General features: G+C 65.9%; 6 protein-coding genes across 6 annotated transcripts; 3 read left to right on the top strand and 3 right to left on the bottom strand.

Moving 5' to 3' along the window:
* Window positions 1-161: 161 nt before the first annotated feature.
* On the top strand, window positions 162-1,202 carry JCM10292_001385 (uncharacterized protein; the record flags this gene model as incomplete). Its single annotated transcript, XM_076652824.1, has 2 exons — window positions 162-537; window positions 595-1,202. Coding segments are annotated over 2 exons (984 nt in total), but the record flags the coding sequence as incomplete, so codon positions are not given.
* A 1,312-nt stretch (window positions 1,203-2,514) lies between these two features.
* On the top strand, window positions 2,515-6,186 carry JCM10292_001386 (uncharacterized protein; the record flags this gene model as incomplete). Its single annotated transcript, XM_076652825.1, has 7 exons — window positions 2,515-3,252; window positions 3,309-3,485; window positions 3,544-3,717; window positions 3,796-3,882; window positions 3,940-4,032; window positions 4,098-4,524; window positions 4,580-6,186. 7 exons carry the CDS (start codon window positions 2,515-2,517, stop codon window positions 6,184-6,186), a joined length of 3,303 nt encoding a protein of 1,100 aa, XP_076501614.1.
* Window positions 6,187-7,746: 1,560 nt separating this feature from the next.
* JCM10292_001387 (SDR family NAD(P)-dependent oxidoreductase) lies at window positions 7,747-9,652 on the top strand (the record flags this gene model as incomplete). The annotated part of the gene is made up of 13 exons (XM_076652826.1): window positions 7,747-7,845; window positions 7,907-7,988; window positions 8,048-8,162; window positions 8,232-8,254; window positions 8,318-8,349; window positions 8,418-8,578; window positions 8,702-8,723; window positions 8,810-8,856; window positions 8,950-8,966; window positions 9,076-9,112; window positions 9,222-9,286; window positions 9,385-9,565; window positions 9,646-9,652. The coding sequence occupies 13 exons, from the start codon at window positions 7,747-7,749 to the stop codon at window positions 9,650-9,652; spliced, it is 888 nt and encodes a 295-aa protein (XP_076501615.1).
* Window positions 9,653-9,926: 274 nt separating this feature from the next.
* Window positions 9,927-11,464, bottom strand: JCM10292_001388 (SDR family NAD(P)-dependent oxidoreductase; the record flags this gene model as incomplete). Its single annotated transcript, XM_076652827.1, has 10 exons — window positions 9,927-10,047; window positions 10,109-10,175; window positions 10,241-10,305; window positions 10,364-10,417; window positions 10,476-10,667; window positions 10,726-10,763; window positions 10,832-10,852; window positions 10,912-10,945; window positions 11,015-11,211; window positions 11,363-11,464. 10 exons carry the CDS (start codon window positions 11,462-11,464, stop codon window positions 9,927-9,929), a joined length of 891 nt encoding a protein of 296 aa, XP_076501616.1.
* Window positions 11,465-11,785: 321 nt separating this feature from the next.
* Window positions 11,786-14,586, bottom strand: JCM10292_001389 (copper fist DNA-binding domain-containing protein; the record flags this gene model as incomplete). The annotated part of the gene is made up of 3 exons (XM_076652828.1): window positions 11,786-14,247; window positions 14,329-14,503; window positions 14,566-14,586. The coding sequence occupies 3 exons, from the start codon at window positions 14,584-14,586 to the stop codon at window positions 11,786-11,788; spliced, it is 2,658 nt and encodes an 885-aa protein (XP_076501617.1).
* A 709-nt stretch (window positions 14,587-15,295) lies between these two features.
* Window positions 15,296-20,526, bottom strand: JCM10292_001390 (Ras-GEF domain-containing protein; the record flags this gene model as incomplete). The annotated part of the gene is made up of 7 exons (XM_076652829.1): window positions 15,296-15,645; window positions 15,716-15,833; window positions 15,892-16,050; window positions 16,111-16,176; window positions 16,235-19,473; window positions 19,544-20,232; window positions 20,288-20,526. 7 exons carry the CDS (start codon window positions 20,524-20,526, stop codon window positions 15,296-15,298), a joined length of 4,860 nt encoding a protein of 1,619 aa, XP_076501618.1.
* Window positions 20,527-20,534: the final 8 nt, after the last annotated feature.

The raw sequence follows: 20,534 nt of genomic DNA on the forward strand, positions 1-20,534 counted from the left end.
TTAATGTGCATATTTTACCGGCGGCCCCCCCGCCTTGCCCACCCGCCCCCGCCCCCCAATTTTTTCCGGGGGGGGGGGGGGGGGGCCCCCCCCCCCCCCCCCCCCCCCCCCTGCGCTGCAAGCTCTCGAGCCGCCTGCTGACCCTTGGCGTGGGCTTGCAGCACCTGCGCAAGATTCCGGCACGACAGACTGCGCTTGCCACCGTCGCCGACTCGTTCCTCTCGCTCCTCGCCTCGCCGGACCACCCATCCGCGCCATCCCTGCGCGGTGTCTTCCTCCCCGCCCTCCTCGGGTCCGACGCCCGTCCCCGCGACCCGTCTCAACTCGCCGCGCTCGATTCGCAGCTTGCCGGCCTCTTCGCGCAGCCGCCGCAGATTGTCGCGCTTCAAACGGTGCCGAGCCAGGATGCGGTCGACAAGGCGTGGCGCGACTTCCCCCGCGAGATGGCGGAGCGGGTGTTCGTCGCGTACCCGTTGCACACCGAGATGGAGCGCGCCAAGGAGGAGAACGAGAAGGAGGAGTTGGCGAACCTTTCGAGTGCGTTTTTGCTTGGTCCGTCTCGCGTCAACAGCTCGCTGAACAGTCGCGGGGCAGTGCTGGTAATTGCGACGCTGGCGCATGAGCTCGCACAGTGGATCTGGGTCAAGATGCGCGGCTACCGCCCCATCGACCCGTACTCGGACACGGCATCGTTGCACACAACTACGACGACGCACTCGGTCACTTCGTCCATTCACTCGCAGGGGTCGCTCCTCGCCCCGCACCGTCACAAAGACGACGTCGGCACGCGTGCCGTCCTCGCGCTCCTCGGGTGCGATTTCGAGCTCTGGACCTACTCGATCGGGTCGCGCGAGCTCGTCAAGCGGCGGTACCCTACGCGGCGCTCGCCTGTCCTCACGCCGCCCGTCGTCTACTTCCTCATTGGCGACACGCCAGCCATCCGCGACTGCACGAGCCTCCCGCCGACCGTGAGCGGCATGGTGCCGCCGCACCGCGACGGCGACTCGATGCACGCCATCACGAGCGTGCTCGCGCCGTCGGGCCTCGCCAAGATGCATGGCAGCTGCGTTGTCGGGCAACAATCGCCGCAGGGCGGCGCGCAGGACCAGCTCGAACACGGCGTCAAGGTCAGCCTCGACGGGACGCAGCGCGATGACGACGGCGACGAGAAGGTGTTTGATTCGATTTACTCGGGACTGTAGCCGTTCTCTGAGCGCGTGTGGCCATTCCTCGGCAGTATAGCAGTAGTGTCGGTAGCGTTGCACTCCGAGCAGTTTCTTGCAACCGAGTGGCGCGCGAGCGCGCTCCGAAGGAGGTCGGTCGGCATCTTCGCCGAGCGCTCACTAGCGCCTACGCAGGGCTCCGACGAGGCAGGCCAAGTCGCATGAGCATGCCGATCAGATCACACCCTGCCGTAGCAACGATCAGGGATCTAATTAGCGCGTCCCACCGGCTCGCACGCGTCGAGCGGCGAGCATACCGGATCGTGCTCGACGCAGCTGAAGCGGAGCAGCCGCCAGCGGAGCGCGCTTCTGGCCGACAGGGTCAGCGCGAGAAGGACAACGCGGACGTTCGCGCTGCGCTTGACCACAGAGGCGACCGAGTCGTCGAGAAGACCGGGTCGCCGCGATGGCGCTACCGTAAGTAACAACGGCGACGTCGCGCGGAGATCTTACCCGAGACGCGAGCGCGCGATCCTGTTGCTTCCGCAGCGCGACCAGGAGATGCGCGTGACGGGGAGGCAAGCGCAAGCCATTGCGAGCGGGTGTTCGTAAGGAGCGAGTGAGGATAGAGGAAGAGATGAAGCCGCGACGGCGAGATCGAGGGTCAGTTCGGAGAAGATGGCGATTGATCGCTCTGGTGGCCGACTCTGCGGGGTGCGAAGGGTCGAGGTAAATGAAACGGGGGTGGGGCAGCGGCGGGCGAGTGCAGCGACGAAGCGAGCAGGGCGGGAGTGCGAGCGATTGAGCGAAAGAAGGAGGGATGCGCGAGCTTGGTGTCGTACGAGACGTTCTGCAGACTGCGGAAGTGGAAGGGATCGCCCTGTTCTTCGAGCGCGAGGGCGCGAGACGGCCAGCGGTCGAGACGCGCGCGCACCTTTGTGCCCGCTTTGTTGCGCATCCGCTGGCCTCGCTCGCCGTCGCACAGAGTGACGCTGCGCAGCCCCGACGACCGGCCAGGCGCACTGCACTCTTGCGTGCCCAGGGCCTCACACGCTCGCGCCGCCACCGCTCGCCGCGTCGTCTCCCGCTCCGGCCCTCTCGTCCTCCGTCCGTTACCCTGCGCTCGCCGCTCTCCCGCCCCCGCAACCCGAGCTGCGCGCCTGTGCAGCCATCGAGAGCGCACCCGGGCGTGACTGGTACACGCCGAGTCTCGCCGCATCGTCCAGCGCGGCGTGCTCGCTCACTTCAGCCCCCACCGCCTCCCCCCTTCCCCTCTGGCCAGGCCCGTTTCGCACTTCTGCAAACCTACGCCTGATCGCCTCAGTGTTGGGCTCAGCGAGTAGCACACGCCATGACCAGCGTGCACCCGTACGCGGCAGCTCGACTTGCCGCACCTCCGCCCGTCAACGGCTTCCCTTCGCCGAACGCCTCGTCAGCTTCCGCCACGAACGGCTTGCGAGCAAACAACATGCTCCAATCCTCTCTCCCGCCGACGCCCAGCGCGGGATCGAGCCCTGCCGCAAGCCCGCTCCTCGGTGGCCTGGCACCAGGCGGAGGAGGACCCGGCGGACGGCCCACGACGCTCGACCGCATGCCCTCGACCCTCAACGACTTCCCCGTCGCGACCAACTCGGCCCTGAACAAGGCCGCCACCGCGTCGTCGTCAATCTACCAGCGCTGCAGCACGCTGCGCGAGCGCCTGTACCGCGTGCCCGACTTTCGCGAGCGCTTCTTCGACTCGACCGACTCGACGCTCGCAGCCGCGCAGGGAGCGCTGTCGCCCGCGATTGGCGGGCCGGTTGACGGGTCGGGCCCAGGCGGTGCGGGAGGTGCAGGCGCGCAGACCGACCCCGTCTCGCAGGTCCTGTCGGTCCTGCGGTTAGGCGCGAGCCTGTGCTTCCTGTTCAACCAGCTCGGGCACGCGCACCAGCTCGACGTCAATCCGCAGGCAACTTTGAGCAACCTCAAGGCGTGCCAGCGCGGCGCGGCGCATTTCATCATGGCGTGCAAGCAGGACCTGCGCTGGCCTGAGGGGGATCTGTTTGCGGTCAACGAGCTGTACGGGCAGGACACGAACGGCGTCGTCAAAGTGCGTGCATTTCTCCCGACTGCACGGCACGAGTGCAGCTCATGTCAGCCCCGCAGGTCGTCCACACTGTCACCAAGCTCCTCGACCTCCTCGAATCGCAGGGCGTCCTCCTTCCTCCGCCCGATGAGCCCGATCCTCCGCCTCAGGCCGGTCCATCGGACGAGCGGTCTCTTGTCGTGCGCGAGATACTGGACTCGGAGCGGAAGTATATGCAGGATCTCGAGGTGCTGCAGGTGCGTCTCGATTCAGCGAGCTCTCCTTCGTTCTCGCTCACGAAGTCGGCGCTCGCAGGACTACCAGCGGCAACTCCAGATGAACGACATCCTCACGCAGGACCAGATCCACAGCCTGTTCATCAACTTGAACAAGCTCGCCGATTTCCAGCGACGGTTCCTCATCGGCGTCGAAGGCAACGCGAGTCTGCCTGCCGAGCAGCAGCGCTTCGGCAACCTCTTCCTTCAGATGGTGCGTTCTACTGCAGAATCGTCATCGATCCGTGCCCTGCTGCCGGAAGGCTGACTTGTCGCGTTTCGCCCTTCACAGGAGGACAACTTCGCCTGCTACGAGCCTTATTGCGCCAACTTGACAAACGCGCAGGATCTTGCGATCGCTGAGAATGCCGCACTATCCGTACGCTGTGCACATTCTGCTTAGTGATCGGCGGAATCTGACGCTGCCTGACCACAGCGACTCTCGCACGTCCTCGACCCCGTCTCGGAGCTCGCGCCGCTGCTCATCAAGCCCGTCCAGCGGATATGCAAGTACCCGCTGCTGATCTCGGTGAGCCTCGGAATCCTACTTTGTCTGCTCGTACGCCAAGCTCACCGCGTTCAAATCGGCCGCAGCAACTCCTGAAGAATACGCCCGAAGCATACCCGTACTACGACGAGCTCAAGGCGGGCCTCGAGTCGATCATGCGCGTGACGGACAAGGTCAACGAGGAGAAGCGGCGCAAGGACAACGCACAGGCGGTCGACGAGCTGAACCAGCGCGTCGAAGACTGGAAGGGCCACGACATCAGCTCGTTCGGCCAGCTCTTGCTGCAGGAGACGTTCGTCGTCATCAAGAGCGACAACGAGCGCGAATACAACGTCTACCTCTTTGAGCGCATCATCCTCTGCTGCAAGGAGGTCGGCGCCGTCTCCAAGAAGGACAAGAAGAGCAACTCGATCCTCAAGCGCCCGCCGAGCCAGCGCGTCAACAAGCTGCAGCTCAAGGGCCGCATCTTCGTGAACAACATCACCGGCGCGTCGCAGATTCACCACCGCAGCGGTGCGTTTACTCCCTGATCGCGTCTCCTGTTTCGGAGCTCACGCTGCTCTCACAGGGCAATACCTGCTCGAAGTGCGATGGCGCGGTGACGTTACGGAAGAGGCGTTCACGATCAAGTGCCGCACGCAAGAGCTCCTGCAGCAGTGGCAGAAGGCGATCAACAAGGCTGTCGAGGAGGCGCCCACGCGCCGACGTGCGCACCACCTCTCGTCGAGCCGTCGCTCCGAGCGCAGCCTGCAGTCGCCGGCATCGCAGTTCCCGCCGACGCCGATGAGCGAGTACGGTCCGTCTGCGGCGCACTTCGGCAGCCATGCATCCGAGGCGGGCAGCTACTCGGGCCAGCATCTGCACAGCAGCGCCTCGCATTACGCGCCGTCGCATCACGGCGCGCCGGGCACGCCGCACTTTGGCTTCGACGACGACGACGAGCGCTACGAGCCGAGCGAGTCGGGACGCTCGACGCCTTCGACCCGGTACCGTGGTGGCGCTGCCGTCGCTGCAACGCGCTCGCTCCCGCCCGCCGCGGCGGAGCAGCAGCGCGACCTGCCTGGTCTACCGCGCCCGCGCGCGCAGACCGAGGACTCGAACTCGAACGTGATCAACCAATGGCGGACCCACCAGCAGGCGCCGCTCCCGCCCACGCCGCAAGGCGCATACGGCGCCGCGGGCTACTCACGGCAGCCGCCGACGAGGGGCGCGTCGCAGTCGAGCGTCGGGACCGGTGCCGACGCGCACTCGCTCCGCAGCTCGGCGAGCAGTCGCCAGCTGCGCAACAAGCAGAGTACCGAGTGGGGCGGGCCCGGCTCGCTCACGAGCAGTCCTGCCGCGAGTTACGCGCGCTTGCCGAACTCGAACAACGGCGGAGCCGACGAGTCGACGCCGCGCGTGGGAGGAGGGCCGGGCGTGTATCGCCAGGCGTCGCACGGCGCGGCGCCCGGGACACAGCCGAGCGCACCGGCCATGCTGCGGAATCGCTCGGCCAGCTCGCCCAACATCTACGCGACGCCGGGCGGACGCTTTGCCGACTCGCCGCAGCTGCCGGACGGCGCAGAGTGGCAGCAGCAGCAACCGCACGGATACGGTCACGGGCAGGTGCCGGCGGGTAAGGGCGCACAACGTCCTGTTGGCGGGACGAACTCGGGCGGGACGCTCGCGAGCGCGACGACGGCGTCGGGCGGGATGAAGCGCTCGTCGGCGTCGTCGAGCAATGGGACGGATCGGTCGTCGCTCACGTCGGCGCACTCGTCGGGCGGGGCTTTCCTCAACGGGCGCTACGGCGCTGCCGCTGGCGCTGCGGCGATGCCGATGCCGCATGCGTACGCCGCGGGCGCCGTGTCGCCTGCGATCCCAGCGTCTGCGACGGCTGTGCGGGTCAAGGTCTTCTTCGGCGAAGACACGTTTGTCGTCGTTGTGCTCGACACGGTACCGTATCCGGAACTCGTCGACAAGGTGCTCAAGAAGATCCGGATGTGCGGCGGCGACAAGGCGCGGGTCGATTCGTCGGCGCTCAGGCTGCGATACCGCGACGAGGATGGCGACCGCATCCTCATCACGAGCGAGGAGGACGTCACCATGGCATTCGAGACGGCGCGCGTTCTCTCTGCCGAGAAGGCTGCGAGCGCTTCGCTCGAGCTCACCCTCTACGCCTCGATCGACGCCTAGTCCTCCTCGCCTCCTCGCCTCGCCTGCTCTTTCGTCGCCCATCTGTTCGCCATGCCATCTGTCCGTCTTATTCGCCGTGCCTTGTCGTCAACAACCTCGTCCAGCATTTCGTCGCAACTCGCATCTTCCCCGTCGCCGTCTTACCTCTTTCCTTGGTGCCTCACCTCTTCCCGCCCTCACACTCGCCGCCTTGATCCCGGTTTGTAGCAATACCCGCCGTCTTGAGTCCCTTGTCTTCGCAGTCAGTTGATACCCTTACAACCCATTCTTCCCTCGCTCCCTTCTCTCTCCTACGTGCACACCTTCCGCTACTCGATCCCCGACTCCCGACCTCTTTCCGTTGTCGCCGCCATCGTTGATGTATAGCCACCTCGTTGCTCACTCGCTCTTCAGCCGGTTCGGATGCTCGCAGGCGACCAGTGTTGTGCACGGCAGGCTCGCTCCTTCTCTCCTGGTGGCTCGGACTAGAGAGGCGGAAAGGACTGTCGCTACGGTTCCTGCTTGTGCAACGCCAGTCATACGTAAAGAATGATGCGATGGATTGCAGAGCCAGTCAAGCGGGAACAAGTGCGGTCCAGAAGACCCATGCCTCGGTCCAGCCCGCCCTGCTCTACCCGACTCGCGCTCCAAGCCGAGGCTCAGCCTCGAAAGATGGTTGACGAAAAGCGTCTTCGGCCCGAGGGCCTCGCAATCGTTATGGGTTGTGATCGTCACTGCCATCGGCTTGGAGAGGAGGGGGAGAAGGCAGGTAGAGGGGTGCGCCAAGGTCGGCTGAGCGGGCGTGCTGCGAACGGCAGGCGTGCTTTGAAGGTGCAGGCACAGCGGTTCCCCGGGCGGAGAGCAGGAAAAGTTGCCGGACGGAGGGGGAGCAAAGCGTCGGCGTGCACTGAAGGGCACGCTATGCGTTGACCCCGCTCCAGAGCGAGCGGATGAGCAGGCGCGCGGAAGGGGGGAGAGCCGGTGGGTGGCAGGAAGGAAAGCGTCGAGGCGAGTCGAGGGGAGGACCACCTGCGCGAGGGGAAAAAGTGTCAGATCGCTTCTATCAGCGCCCTGCATGCCGAGTCCACTCGGGGCAAGACTACGAGACTGTCAAACTGGATCTGAGAGGGTTGCTCTGGCACGGAGAGTCTCGCTGTCGACCCGCCGCCGCGAGCGACGACGGGCCGCCGATGAAGCTCGCTGCGACCGCGTGAGAGGGTGGGGCGGGCAGGACGAGTCGGGAGAGTGCGGTGTGGGTCGATCCAGCTAGTCTGAGAGCGCGTCGACTTACCTCGATGTGTAGCTGTGAGTGGAAGAAGTGCAAGCGGGAAAGGCGACGCTGGAGCAAGGTCGCCTCGGAATTGCATGTCTGCCGGGCTTTGCAGTGTGTCAAAGTCTGTAATAAGCCTTTGTGAAGCAGCCTGCAGGGGCACAGCCTCGCACGCGGCGTTTGGCCGAAGCAGCTCTTCCGGCTCTTCGTCGTCGCCGGACCCGTCTCGTTGTGGGGCTTCTCGCTCGCGCTGTCAAGCTTTGTCTCCTGTCTCCTCCTGCTTCGTACTCCACTGTCTCCGAGCTATTACCATGTCCGCCGCTCAGGCTCGTCTCTCGGCCGTCTCTGGCCAGCTCTCCGCTTCCCATCCTCAGGGTCTCCTCGCTGGTCAGACCGCCATCGTCACCGGCGTGCGCTCGACTCGCTCACCGTCTGCGTATAGACTCTGGCTGAACTCCTATGTGCCTGCAGGCCGCACAAGGTATCGGTCGCGCGTGTGCTGTCCTCTTCGCACAGGAGGGCGCCAAGGTAGTTGTGTCCGACCTTGACGAGGGTAACACAAACTGATGCTGCTCCTTCTTGGAAGAGCCGCTGACCAGTCCAATCTGGCAGGCAAAGCAAAGGCGGTTGTCGAGGAGATCAAGAAGGCCGGTGGCACGGCCATTGCCGTCGGAGGAGACGTGACAGCTGATGACTTCCCCAAGAAGCTCGTCAATGCCACTGTCGAGTACGTATTGCGCGCATACTGGTCATGCTGGGTAGATGAAGAATGTTGAGCTGACAAAGGTGCATTCAGGTCGTTTGGCGAGATCAACATTCGTGAGTCTCACCCTTCAATGTCCAGACCTCCTTGATAGCAAAGCTGACAAGACGATAATCCAGTCGTCAACATGGCTGGCTTCACTGCAGACCGGGTAAGGATATACTGCTTCGCTGGGCATTTGTGTCGTGAGCGGCGTTGGACTCATCGAATCTTTCGCAGATGCTCCACACCACGCCCGACGACATGTTCGAGCTCATGCTCAAGGTGCACAACACGGCGCCCTTCCGCCTCATCAAGGAAGTCGCGCCGCACATGCGCTCGAAGGACCCGAAGGACCGCAACAAGAATCGCAGCATCATCAACATCTCGTCCACATCGGGGTGAGTTGAAGACTCTCAGCGGCACAAGTGCAGGGAAGCTGCAATGTCTGCAGCTCCTGCTCTTGCTGCGCGTGTGTCTCGCCGCGATGTATGACTGACCGCTCTTTCGCGCTGCTCATTCAGATTGCACGGCAACGTTGGGCAGGTACGCTTTCTCGTCGGTGCCGGATCTAATCAAGCCTCGGTTTGACACTGCTGTCGTCGCTTTGACACTGCTGTCGTCGCTTGCAGGCAAACTACGCAACCGCAAAGGCCGGCGTCGTCGGTCTCACCAAGACGTACGTCCTCGTCGCCTTTTTGCCTTCCTCAGCCTTGTTGCGGTGCCCTTGCTTGCGTACTGCACAGACTTACTTTGCTATACTCCCCTGCAGTGTCGCAAAGGAATGGGGTGAGCCAGCTTTCACTGCGACTTGCTTTCAGCCTTCTCAAGCTGCGCCTGCTCTCCTGGCTTCCGAGCGCTGTGTTGACTGCGACGGAACCTACCCGACCATCTTCAGGTCCTTTCGGCGTGCGCTGCAATACGGTCGCGTTTGGGTGAGTCAACTGCGCGCTCGTGCCGTCCAGGATCCGCTGCGAACAGCGCGGCGGATTTGAGTTTTTTCACGAGGGACAAAGGTGAAGCTTACACGCACATGCTTTCCAGCTACATCACGACCCGCTTGACGCAGGCTAAGGAGCTGGGCGAGACCATCGAGGTCAACGGCAAGAGTGCGTTCACCGTCGATCCTTCTCGTCTCGCTTTACGAACGCGAACAATATGCGCTCCCGCCTCTGCCCGGTCTTACGGTCCTCTCGTGCGTCTGCAGAGATCCCACTTGGCATCCCCGGTCGCGGCTCGCACGCCCAGACCGACTCGGACCGCGTGCCCGACATTCCGCTCGGGCGCCCCGGCTCGCCCGAAGAAGGCGCCGCCGCGTGCTTGTTCCTTGCGAGCGACCTGGCAAGCTATGTCAGTGGGCACACGCTCGAGGTTACGGGTGGAAGGGGGTAAGTCTTAGCGCTTCGTTTCGTGCTCGAGTCGTGTTCTTGGCTGACGGCTGACACTCCTCTTCTGCGCTTCGTCACAGCATCTAGAGCGGTAGTCGTGACGGAAGAAGTGCAATCGATGTGTGAACACAATGATTTCGCGACAGAAAAGCTGGGCGAGCTCGCACGCTCACAGCGAGAGACGGGCGACTCGGGGTTTTGGCGCAAGCTACCGAAAATCGAACAGCTCCTGCCACCAGACTATGCAGAGCGAGACAAACGGATGCACTTGCAGACTGCGATGAACCGGGATAGAGAGAGCACACTACGACAGATGGATCGAGACGGAGGAACGCTGGGCCAGAGACTGCGCAGTACCAGCTTAGATGCCCATGCCGCCGACGCACTCGAGGACGTGCCCCGAGACGTAGCTCGCGAGCGGGCTGCAGAGGAAGAGGACGGCACGGGCGGCATCCTCGGCGGTACCAGGGCGGCCGAGCGGGCTGTGCGAGACGAGAGCGGATTAGCGCTGAATGGAAAAGGTGGTCTCGGACCGGCGCGCACATGTGCGGGTACGTCTCAGGCTTGTCGTCCTGCTTCTTCGGGCCAGAGGGGATGCCGAGAGGGATCTCTGCTCGTTCGACCATGTTAGCGAGGATTCCAGGTCGGAGAGGCCGGACTGCAGAGGCGACGCACTCTTGCCGTTCACCTCGATCGTCTCGCCGAGCTCCTTTGCCTGCGTCAGGCGCGTAAGGATGTGGCTGTACACCGAATGGTGTCAGTCGGGGAGCTAAGAGGGAGCAAAAGAGGGAGACGCACCCGAACGCGACGCAGTTGCAGCGGACGCCGAAAGGACCCCACTCCTTGGCAACGCTGTAGAGCAACCCAAGTCAGGCGCTGTATGAGCGTACAGTCCGGTTGGTACACGCACGTCTTGGTCAGGCCGATGATGCCTGCCTTGGCCGTCGCATAGTTGGTCTGGCCGACGTTGCCGTGCAGACCGGCGACGGACGAGACGTTGACGATCGAGCGGTTGCGCGCGGCGCGCTTGGGGTCCTTGGAGCGGAGGTGCGGCGCCGCCTCGCGGATAATCTTGAACGGCGCAACGTTGTGCACCTTGAGCCTGCGGGAAAGGGTGGATCAGCAAGAGCAGCTGCAGTACGCGAGATGAGGCAGCGCACATGAGCTCGAAAGTGTCGTCGGTCATGGTGTGGAGCATCTGTAGCACGAGCGCGCGGCATGAGGATCTGCGAGTACAGGAAGATGCTTCGACACGTTGAAACGAACCTTGTCCGAGGTGAAGCCGGCCTGCGAGACAAAGTTTGTCAGTCATCTGAAGCGCTTATCGAGGGCAGACAGGCACGTACATTGTTGACGATGTGCTCGATGCTGCCGAACTTCCTGCGCGACCGCAAGGAAGCGCGCGTCAGCATGCCGCGGCTCTGTCAGGCCAAGACCGACGACACGCACTGGACCGTCTCCTCCACGAGCTTCTTGGCAAAGCCATCGGCAGTCACGTCGCCGCCAACCGCGATGGCCTCGCCGCCCTGCTGCTTGATCTCGTCGACGACCTTCTGCGCCTTTGCCTGGTCGAGGTCCGACACGACGACCTTCGCGCCCTCGGCGGCGAAGAGCAGAGCGGTGGCACGGCCGATACCCTGAGCGGCCTGTGCACCTCAAGCAACGCACGGGAACATCCGGACGCAGGACAGAAGCGAGATGAGAGGCGATGTGGGGGGCGGGAAGAGGGCGGGATGGTCGGCAAATCGAGCAGCGTCAGTGCGGGTGCCGTCGAGCGCTCACAGAGAGTGTACGCACGCCAGTGACTACTGCAACGTCTCCGGCGAGGAGGCCCTTGGGCGACGAAGCCGAGAGCTGCGACGAGACGGCGGCGAGGCGGTTCTGCGCAGAGGAAGACATGTTGTGTGTGTTTGCGTGCGTGTGTTGGGAGCAGGCGAGGCTAGGGAGCAGTGCAGAGCAGAGGCAAAGAGCGCCGAGGAAACGTTTGGTCGTGCCGGCCGGTCGAAGCCCGGCTTTCTCGCCCTCCGGAGCCGCTCGAGCCGGACGCTGCCTTCCGCCGCATCGCCTTTGCCGGACCCCTCGTCATGCAGCTGTAATCACGTATAGTTGCTGTATATCTAAGCTACGTAGCACAGAGAGGAGGACGAGATCGCAAGTAGGTGACAAAGAGGAGCCGACCAGCGGCAAACAGGCGCACGACGACGATAGGATGCATCCTCCTCAGCTCCACCACATGCCGCCGCGGTCGTGCGCCTGCTCTGCGCGGTCACGCTCCTCCTGCTGCACAACGAGCTCCTCGGCCTCGGGCCCAGCATACACCCAGTCCTCCTCGGTCCACCCGCTGCGCTGGTACTCGAGCGCCGCAGCCGTGACGCCCTCGTCGCCCGCCGCGCCGCCGAGCGCGCTCGCCTCGTCGTCCTCCTCGTAGCCGTCGTCGTCCTCTTCGTCGCCCTCCGCCGGGAACTGCTGCCCCGGCGCGAGGCCGAGGCTGCGGAACCACTCCTCGTCGACGCCGAACCGCTCGAGATCAAGGTCGGCGAGCGAGTAGGGCTGGTCGTCGAGCGCACCGCCCGCGCCAACGCCATACGCACCCTCGTCGGACGAGTGCGACGCGCTGGAAAAGTGCGCCGGGTCGAGCGCCGACGAGTCGCAGCACGTGATGGTCGCCGTCCGGAGCATCTCGAGGTCTTCGTCCTTGACGCGCGCAGGGTCGAACCCGTCGTCCTCGTCGACGAGCTCGCCTTCGGCATCCTCGTCCCCGTCTCCTTCCCCTGCACGCGCCGCCCCATCCCCCTCCTCCGTGACTTGCCGCACAAAGGACCGCGGATCAGGCGGTTCGAGCACGACCTTCTTCTCGCGCTCGTCGTCCCCCACAAAAGGCGGAGGCGCAGGCGGCGGCGACGACGCGCCTTCGCGCAAGTACTCCTCGCGACTCGCTCCGCTCGGCCCCGGCGCCGGCGGGCTCTCCTGCTCCTCCCCCTCCCCCTCCCTATCCTCCACGCGGTGCCTCGCCCCGCCCTCGTCATGGCTGTCGTCCTCGCGCTTGATGCGCACGGGCCCCGAAAAGCCCCACAGGTCGTCGTCCGCGCCGCCGCCGCCGTGCGCAGACGGCGGTGCACTCGGCCACGCGCTCGCGACGCCGCTACTCGTCCCGCTCGCGCCGCTGTCAGCGCGCAGCGGCGGCGGAGGGGGCGCGGCGCCCGCCGTCGAGGACGACGCGAGCCACTCGAGAATCCCTTCGAGGTCGGTCTGCGAGGGGACGTCGCCAACGGGTGGAGGGGGCGGGGCGAGGCCGTGACCCGACGCGGAGGCGGCGGACGAGATCGGTTGCGAGGGCGGCTGCGACGCGTTCTGCGAGCGAGGGTGGAACGCCTGCTGCTGGTGCTGCTGCGCGTGCTCAAAGTCGAGGTCAAAGTCGAGGTTGAGGCGCTCGAGCGCCGACGTCGCCGAGACAGAGGGCGCGACACTGCCGGCGTAGCTCGACAGCGTGTGCGACGAGACGGGCTCGAGCGGGTAGCCGTACACGGCCGGGTTGAGCGGCGGTAGCGACCCGCTCGCATGGCCCTGGAAGGGATAGATGTCGCTGGACGCGGTCGACGACGGGCCTGAGAAATCGGACGCAAAGAGCCCCGGCGCAACAGACGCGCTCGACGCTGGGCCGCCGTTGAAGGCGTACAGCGCTTGCTGATCGGGCGCCACCGAATTCGTCGATTCGGGCTCCGAGTAGAACGTCGCGCCGACGCCATACATCGGAGCGAGCGAGACGTTCGCCGGTCGCTGCGCTGCCGGGCCGAGGACGAACGCGAGAGCTTCGGGGTCGAGCTCTTGCACGGGCGTGATGGGCGACATCTGGATCGCGTCCGGCTCTGGCAGTTCAAGCACAGCTGCGGGTGCAGAGACGGCTGTCGGAGCGGTGATGGCTGGCTGCGAGACGGCGAGCGACATGCCGACGGACTCGCGTTGCGGCGGGACGTCGCGGAAGAAGTAGGCCGATGCGAGTTGCTCGGTCGTCAATGCGGCGGGCGCTGTGGTAGTGGCGAGAGCAGGAGGAGCTGTAGGAGCGGCGGAGGGAGCGGGGGCGAACGCGGCCGTCAAGGTAGAAGTCGAGGCGGTCGTGGTCGGCAAGCTGTTGCTGCGCTGCGGGATGCGCACCGCAAGCGACGGAAGAGTCGGAAGCTTGAGGTCAGGCGTCGGGACCTGCGCAGGCGGGGCCAGCTGCTCCGTGGACGAGTCGGGCGGGCTGAGCGAGCCCTTCTTGCGCGCGGCAGCGCTCGAGGGCTGACCCTGCGAAAGCGGGGAAGGGTGCGGGATCGGGTGCGGGTGGTGGTGCTCCTTCGGCGCGTGGTGCGGATACGGCGAGTACGTCGAGTTGACGTGCGTCGGGTGGTCCGCGAGGTGGCCGTGCGCGAGATCGTGCGGCTTCTTGTCCCGCGCCAGCGAGCTGCGCCTCGACACGCTCGGGGGGCGCGACAGACTCTTTTTGCGCCCAACGATCGCGAGTTCCTGATCTGAAGCAGAGGCGGCGGACGAGTCGAGGGTCGAGGCCGCCGTACGATGCGACTGCGAGGCGCCGGAGGGAGCGGACGAGACGGAAGACTTGGTGGAGGAAGAGCGGCGGACGAGGGCGAGCGACTGCATGTCCTTGGCGCCGTTTGGGAGGGACTTGAGCAGTACAGGCGGGGCTGTCGGCGAGAATGGGTCAGTCTCTTGGATCGAGAGACCCGAGCGGGACCGGGCTGAGCGCAGGCAGGGCTTGGGCGCACCGTCGGTCGTGTCGTGGTGCGAGCAGGTGCGATGCGTGTTGGAGGCCTTCCGCAGCTCCCTGCACTTTGAGCACGCCGTGATCGGCCGCCCGCGCTTTGCGATTTCGCGGAGCGGGCGATCGACATGGTTGCAGCCGGCTTGGCGGTGCCCGCGCACGCACTGCTCGCAGGCAAACTGCAGGGAGAGCGCTGTCAGAAGCTTCTGTGAGACTGATAAGACGCGCGAGTGGGGCGCACCTTTACGCCGTCGATGATCATGGCGAGCCGAAAGCAAGCGCCGAGGGACGAGGGATGAGAGGACGGAGACGAGGCGCGACGACGAGGTGAAGCGGTGGGCGGGGCCTGTGTGAGCCTGTACGGCGTACGAGACTCGCTTGCTCAGGCGTGGCTGCCTTTGCGGGACGAGGGGCGGGTGTTCAGAGGTTCATCGCTCGCGGGGACGGGACGAGGACGAGCGGGAGCGGGCAGAGGGGCGAGCCGACCCCCGACGAGGGCGGGGGCAGCACGGGCAGCGAGGGCTGGGCCGGGGAGCGGGCAGGCAGCACGGGCAGACAGGCAGCTACGCGGACAAGAGCATCGCGGACGAGGCCTCGCTCCGCCAATCTGCGTCCCGCCCCGAAATTGCCGTCCGCGCGCGTCGACGCCACCGCTTCACGCAAGCACTGCCCCGTCTCTGCCCTTCTGCACCGTAACGTACTCTGCACAGAGACTTTGCTCGCCCCAGTCTGGCTCGCGGACCTGCTCATCGCGTCGCCATGGCGGAGCTTTCTCGCCCGAATCGAGTCCTGAGCGAAGCTGGTCCGGGACATCGTTACGCGTTCACTGGGAGGTAGTACGACAGGAGAGAGGAACAAACAGGCGGAGGAACACGCGCGGAAAGAAGAGACGGCGCAAGTAACGGCCGGGATACAGGGACTTGGATCTTCACCGGAAGAAGGAAACACCGACAAGAGCCGAGGACAGCCAGCTAAGCTTCGAGCCTCGTCGACAGCTCGCGCATGACGCCCTGCTCGAGGCAGCGGATCTTGAGGCACTTGAAGTAGACCTTGGGCGTCGGCTCGAACGCGTACCGGCTCGCGAGTTCCTGGAACGCGAGCACGCGCTGCACCGTCTGGGCGAGGACGCGGAACTTGTGCACGTTGACGAGTGGTGCCAGTGACGTGTCGGGAGGGAGCGGGGGAAAGTCGGCAAACGCGGAAGGGTCTGCGACGGCCGTGAGCGACCCGGCCGAATTGACGGCGGCCGATGCATTCGGTGCCGTCGGGTCGAGGAAGGTCGGCAGCTCGGCGTTCGTGGCGAGGTCTCGGAGGAACAGGCCTGCAATAGCCGCTTGATCAGCCTGGATCTTCGAAGCCTGTATCTTCGAATACCTCGGCTGCGGACGCACCGATGAAAGGGATGCAGCCCTTGACCGCAGGAGCTGCTGCACTCGACATGGTGCTCCCGAGGTCGGCCGCGCCATTCTCGGAGAGGATGGCGGTCGTGAGCTCGCGCAGGTGCTTGAACTGCGGAAGGCGAGCGAGTCAGGCGCGACGCTGAGGAGCAGACAGAAGTCCGACGCACGTTCTTCAGGTGCGAGACAAAAACCTGCATGCCGCGGAACTTGCGCATCTCCCACGCTGGCACACGCGCCCATGTCTTGTGCAGCCGCTCGACGTCCGGGATTTGCAGGCCGTGCACGATCTGCGTGAGCGTCTGGAAGTTGGACTGGCAGTAGCATTTCTGTGTGCGCAAGAGGCCGAGTCAGGCAGGCTCGGCGGACTAAGCGAGCGACTGACGCACGAAAGCGAGGCGGATAAACTTGGCGACGAGCATGGCCCGCTCGTCGATGTTGGCAGTGAGAAGGATCTGCGAGTGAGAGCCAGTGAGCGCCTGGTCGTCCTGAGGAGAACACGGTTGAGCGCACCTCTGAGCAGACCCAATTGGCCGTCAAGTTGAATCGGGCGATCAAGTCCTGCACGGCGCTCGCGGTGGATGTCCCCTCGCGCTTCGCCTCGACGTCCGCCCTCCTACGATCCTTGACGTACGCCTCCCAGTCGAGCACGTCCGTCTCTCCCATCCGCTCGCGCCAGCTCCCGCTCGCGAGCTCCTGGTAGCTCAGCAGGCGGAGCATGTCGCGCTCGATGAGCGTGAGCTGCTGCGCGAGCGTCTCGGTCCGGCAGAACAGGACGAACGAGCGGTGCGTGGGCGGAGCGGGCGCCCGCGCAACGAAACTCGCGGGCAGGCCGGGACGGGCGGACGAGGGCCGGGCGGAGAGGCTGAAGATGCGGCTCATCGAGGGCTTGCGCGAGTCGACGGCCGAGACGCCCGACTGCGAGCTGGATACGCTCGGCTTGCGCGGCGCTGGCTCGGGCGGTTGAATAGACGCCGGGAGGACAGGTCCGACTGGTGGCGGGCTTGAAGATCGGACGCCCGCTGAGACGGGCGCAGCGATGGCTTCTCCAAGCGAAGCTGTCGCCACATCAGCACTCTCCCCCGACATCGACATTGACGGACACTTCCGGTCATCGTCGGGCGCAAGCGGCGGCGGCACGGCTTCGCCCGCCTGCAACGCGCGCAGTCGTTCTTGCTCGAGCCTCGAGCTGCGCTCCATCTGCCGCTCGACCCTGCGCGCCTTCTCGCGCTCCTTGCTGTCGTCGACGAGGCCCTCGAGGCGCCTCAGCGCAGCCTCGACATCGCCCGGCTCGTCGTCGTCGTCCGAGTCGACGAGGCCTTCGAGCACAAAGTTCGGAATGACGGTCACGCCCTGCGAGGGCTCGTAGCCGACTTCTTCGTCGAGGAAGAGGACCGACTCGCGCGGCGGGCCGTCGAGCTCGTTGCCCCATCCGAGCGGATCGCGCGACCCGACGAAGCCGTATGAGGACGCTTCCGATTCGAACGATCGCCGACGTGTCGCAGTCATCGGCGGGAGCTGCACGTGAGCAAGGGCAGGCGGGGCCACGATGCCAGCGGCGACGAGACGCAGGTCGTGCGTCGCAGGCAGGCGCTTGAGCGTCTTCTTCGCCTCGATGACATCCTCGTCGAGGTCCGAGTCGGAGTCGTCGAGGTCGTCGAGCTCGATGCGCACCGAGTGAGGCCGCTCAGAAGAGGAGTACGGGCCGAAGGCGCCCGGCGCAAGCGAGAAGGCAGGAGGCGCGGCGGCAGCTGCAACAGAGGCGGGCTTGGGCGGCGGGAAGGCGTAGTCGAGTGCAGCGACGGGCAGGTCCTGCGCGCCGTCGATGCCGAGACCGACGCCGTTAAGTGCGCTGGGCGCGAGCGGCTCGATGGTCTCGACCTGCTCGACGAAAACGTCCGGCTTAGGCGTGAGCGCGTCCTGCTCGCCCTCGTCTGTTCGCGGCGTCCGCTCCTCGCTGCTCGTCCCGGCCGGCACGAGCTCGGGCGTGCGCTCAGCCTCTTCAGTTCCCTCTGACTCGCGCTGGATGCCCCAGTACTCGAGGTACCGCTCGACGCCGCCCTTGACCCAAAGCAAGTCGCCTTCCTCGCCCTTCTCCAGCTCGAGCGCACCTCTGCGCCCACTCGCGTCTGCTTCGTTTCCATGCCGAGCCGCGAGCGAGGCAGAGGCGAGCTTGCGCTTGAAGCGGCCGAGGGTGCCCAGTGCGCTTGAAAAGGAGCGGGCGAGCGGGTTGGACGGCGCGCCCGCTTCGGCTGACGAGGCAAGCGCGTCGAGCGGGTCCGTCGTCGAGTGGTGATGCGGACTTGCGAGCTGCGCAGAGGAGGCGGAAGAGGTCGAGGCGGAGAGGAAGTCCTTGTTGCCGCCACGGAATGAGCCGAACGCCGCGCCTGCGACGCCACCAAAGTCGAGGTCGACATCGTCGTCCGTGACGCCATTCGTGCCGAGCACGGGACTCGTTCCGTCGGCCGTGTGCTTAGTCCCGCCGGCGAGGTATGCGTCCTTGCACCGCCTCGCTGTCTTCTTGAGCGCCTTGATGAGTCTGAGCTCCCTCCCGCCGTTCGCCGCGCGGTACTCGTCGCTCTTGGCGCACTCGTTGAGCCACCGCGCAAGCTCAGACCGCAGCGCGCGGTCGGGGACAAAGTCGTCCTGGAAGTGATTCAGCAGCCAGTACCGCAGGACGACAAACGTGCGGACGCGCACGACGCGCCGCAGAGCGTCGTCGGCCGACGAGAGCGGCGGCTGCATCGCCCACGTGAAGCGCGCAACGAGGAGGTGGAGGAGGTCGAGCGGCGCGAGAAAGTGGCGGAACGTGAGGAAGAAGTCGCGCAGGAGCGCGGGCGCGATCTTCGACGTCAGCTCGGCGACGAGCCGCTCGACCGTCGCGGCCATGAGGATCCTGCGCTCGTCCGCCGCGCTCTGGCTGCTCTTGCTCCCGACCGAGTCGCGCACGCTCGTCGGCGGCGAGCTGACCCCCGTCCCGGCCGACGACGCAGAGCCCGAGCCGGAGCCGGTCCCGCGCGGACTCATGCTGACGCTCCACCTGCGCGCAGCGGACGACGGGCTCGCCGGCTCCGTCACCGGCACGCTGCCCTTCCGTCCCGCCTGCTTCGGCGATCGCACAGCAGCAGCAGGAGCAGGCGCGGCCGTCGTGCCCCAGATGACGAAGCGAGGATCGTCGCCCGGCCGAGGCACAAGAGCAATCTCGAGCGACGTGCCCGTGCCGCTCCCGCTCCCGCCCGCGCCGCTCGCGCTCGAGCGGGACGACGCGAGCGAGCTCGCACTGTCGAGGCGGCCGTGGTAGCCGAAGGGGAGGGGCTGAGATACTGGAGGCGGAGCTGAGGGGCCAGACGTGGAAGAGGGCGAGGTTGGGTCGCGGTGGAAGAGGTCGAAGACGTGCGGATCCTGGAAGCGTGTGCGAGGCGTTCGTGGCGGAGGTGCCGGAAGGTCGGGAGAGTCGGTCGATGCTGGGAAGGGGAAAGACGGCGGGAGCAGCGAGGGCAGGAGCGGGTCTGCCGCGGTGGCCGTGCGGATAGAGTCGCTCGACGAGACCTCCCTCATGGGGTGGTGCCCGTCTCGCGCCCCGTCCGGAGGCGCCACACCGACTGTAGGCAGACGGCGGATGCGCACGCCAGTGCCAAACCGCCCGCGCTGCCTCGACGGCCGCTGCTTCGCCATCGCGAACGGATGTTGGCCGTTTCCAGTCGAAGAAGCAGGCGAAGCAGGCGCCTCGCTCTCCTCGAGCTCCTCCACTACTGCGGAAGCAGCCCGTGAGTAACGGTCTGGCGCCGAGTCAAGTAGAGGTAAAGGAGAAGAGAGACTCACGGTCCTCCGGCAAGTCGCTCCTGTCCGACTCATTCCCCTTGCTCCCTTTCGTGCCCCTCGCGCCTCCCGCAAGCACCTCCCTGAGCCCTCTGATCCGCCCACTGCGTCCCTCTCTCCGTCGACCTCCGCTCCGACCCGCTTCTCCGGCAGCAGACGAGCCCGAGACCGAGCCGCTGCCGACGTCTGCTCGCCAGCCGAGGATCCGGCCGAGTACGTCACCTTCCCCCGATGCACCTGCCGCAGCGGAGGAAGACGCCGCCGAACGGGCGCGTGAGGCGGGGCGCAGCGTGCCAAGAGGCGGCGCGAGGGACGAGGACGAGGTCGGAGAGGAGAAAACGGCGGGCGCGCGGAACGAGGGCGATGAGGGCGATTTGCGCAGGTAGTGCTGCTGCCGCGGGGCCTTGTCTGCGATCTCTGTTACCGCGCCGTCAGCGGTAGAGGCGGAAGCGGCGGGAAAGGACGGGCTGAGCAGCGGTTCCGCGTGTGCGGGCTGGTCGGGAGAGCGCAGCAGCGGGATCGAGCGCGACTGGCGCAGGCTCGAGCGATGCAGCGCTATGCTCGGCTGTTGCTGCTGCTGCTTGGGCGAGGGGATGGGCTGGTGTGATGGGCGGGCAAAGGGGAGGTGGCCTGAAGAGGCGGCGGACGAGGAGGAAGAGGTCGGTGAGGCAACCGAGGGCGCGTCGAGGGGTCTGCAGAAGCGCTTGTCAGCCTGAAGAAGGCCTCAAGTGCGAGAAAGAAGCGCACCTGATGCGGTAGACGGTCCTCCCGCGCTCATCCGTCCTCGACTGCACCTTCCACTCCTCCCCCGCGCCCTGCCCCGCGCTCTGCTCGGCGTAAAACCGCGCCATGGCTCTGGCCGCCGCCTCGCTGGTCGTCTCGACAAAGCTCCCGTCCATTGCGAGGGCGAGATCGGAAGGTGCAGCTGGCGGTGAAGCGCGGGCGACGGGCCGCGGCAGGCGCTTCTGCGCATCGAGGGCGGCCATTGCGCGGT

This window comes from Rhodotorula paludigena, assembly GCF_050403205.1.
Source record: "Rhodotorula paludigena JCM10292 DNA, Rt_paludigena_JCM10292v1_ctg94, whole genome shotgun sequence".
Lineage (NCBI taxonomy): Eukaryota > Fungi > Basidiomycota > Microbotryomycetes > Sporidiobolales > Sporidiobolaceae > Rhodotorula > Rhodotorula paludigena.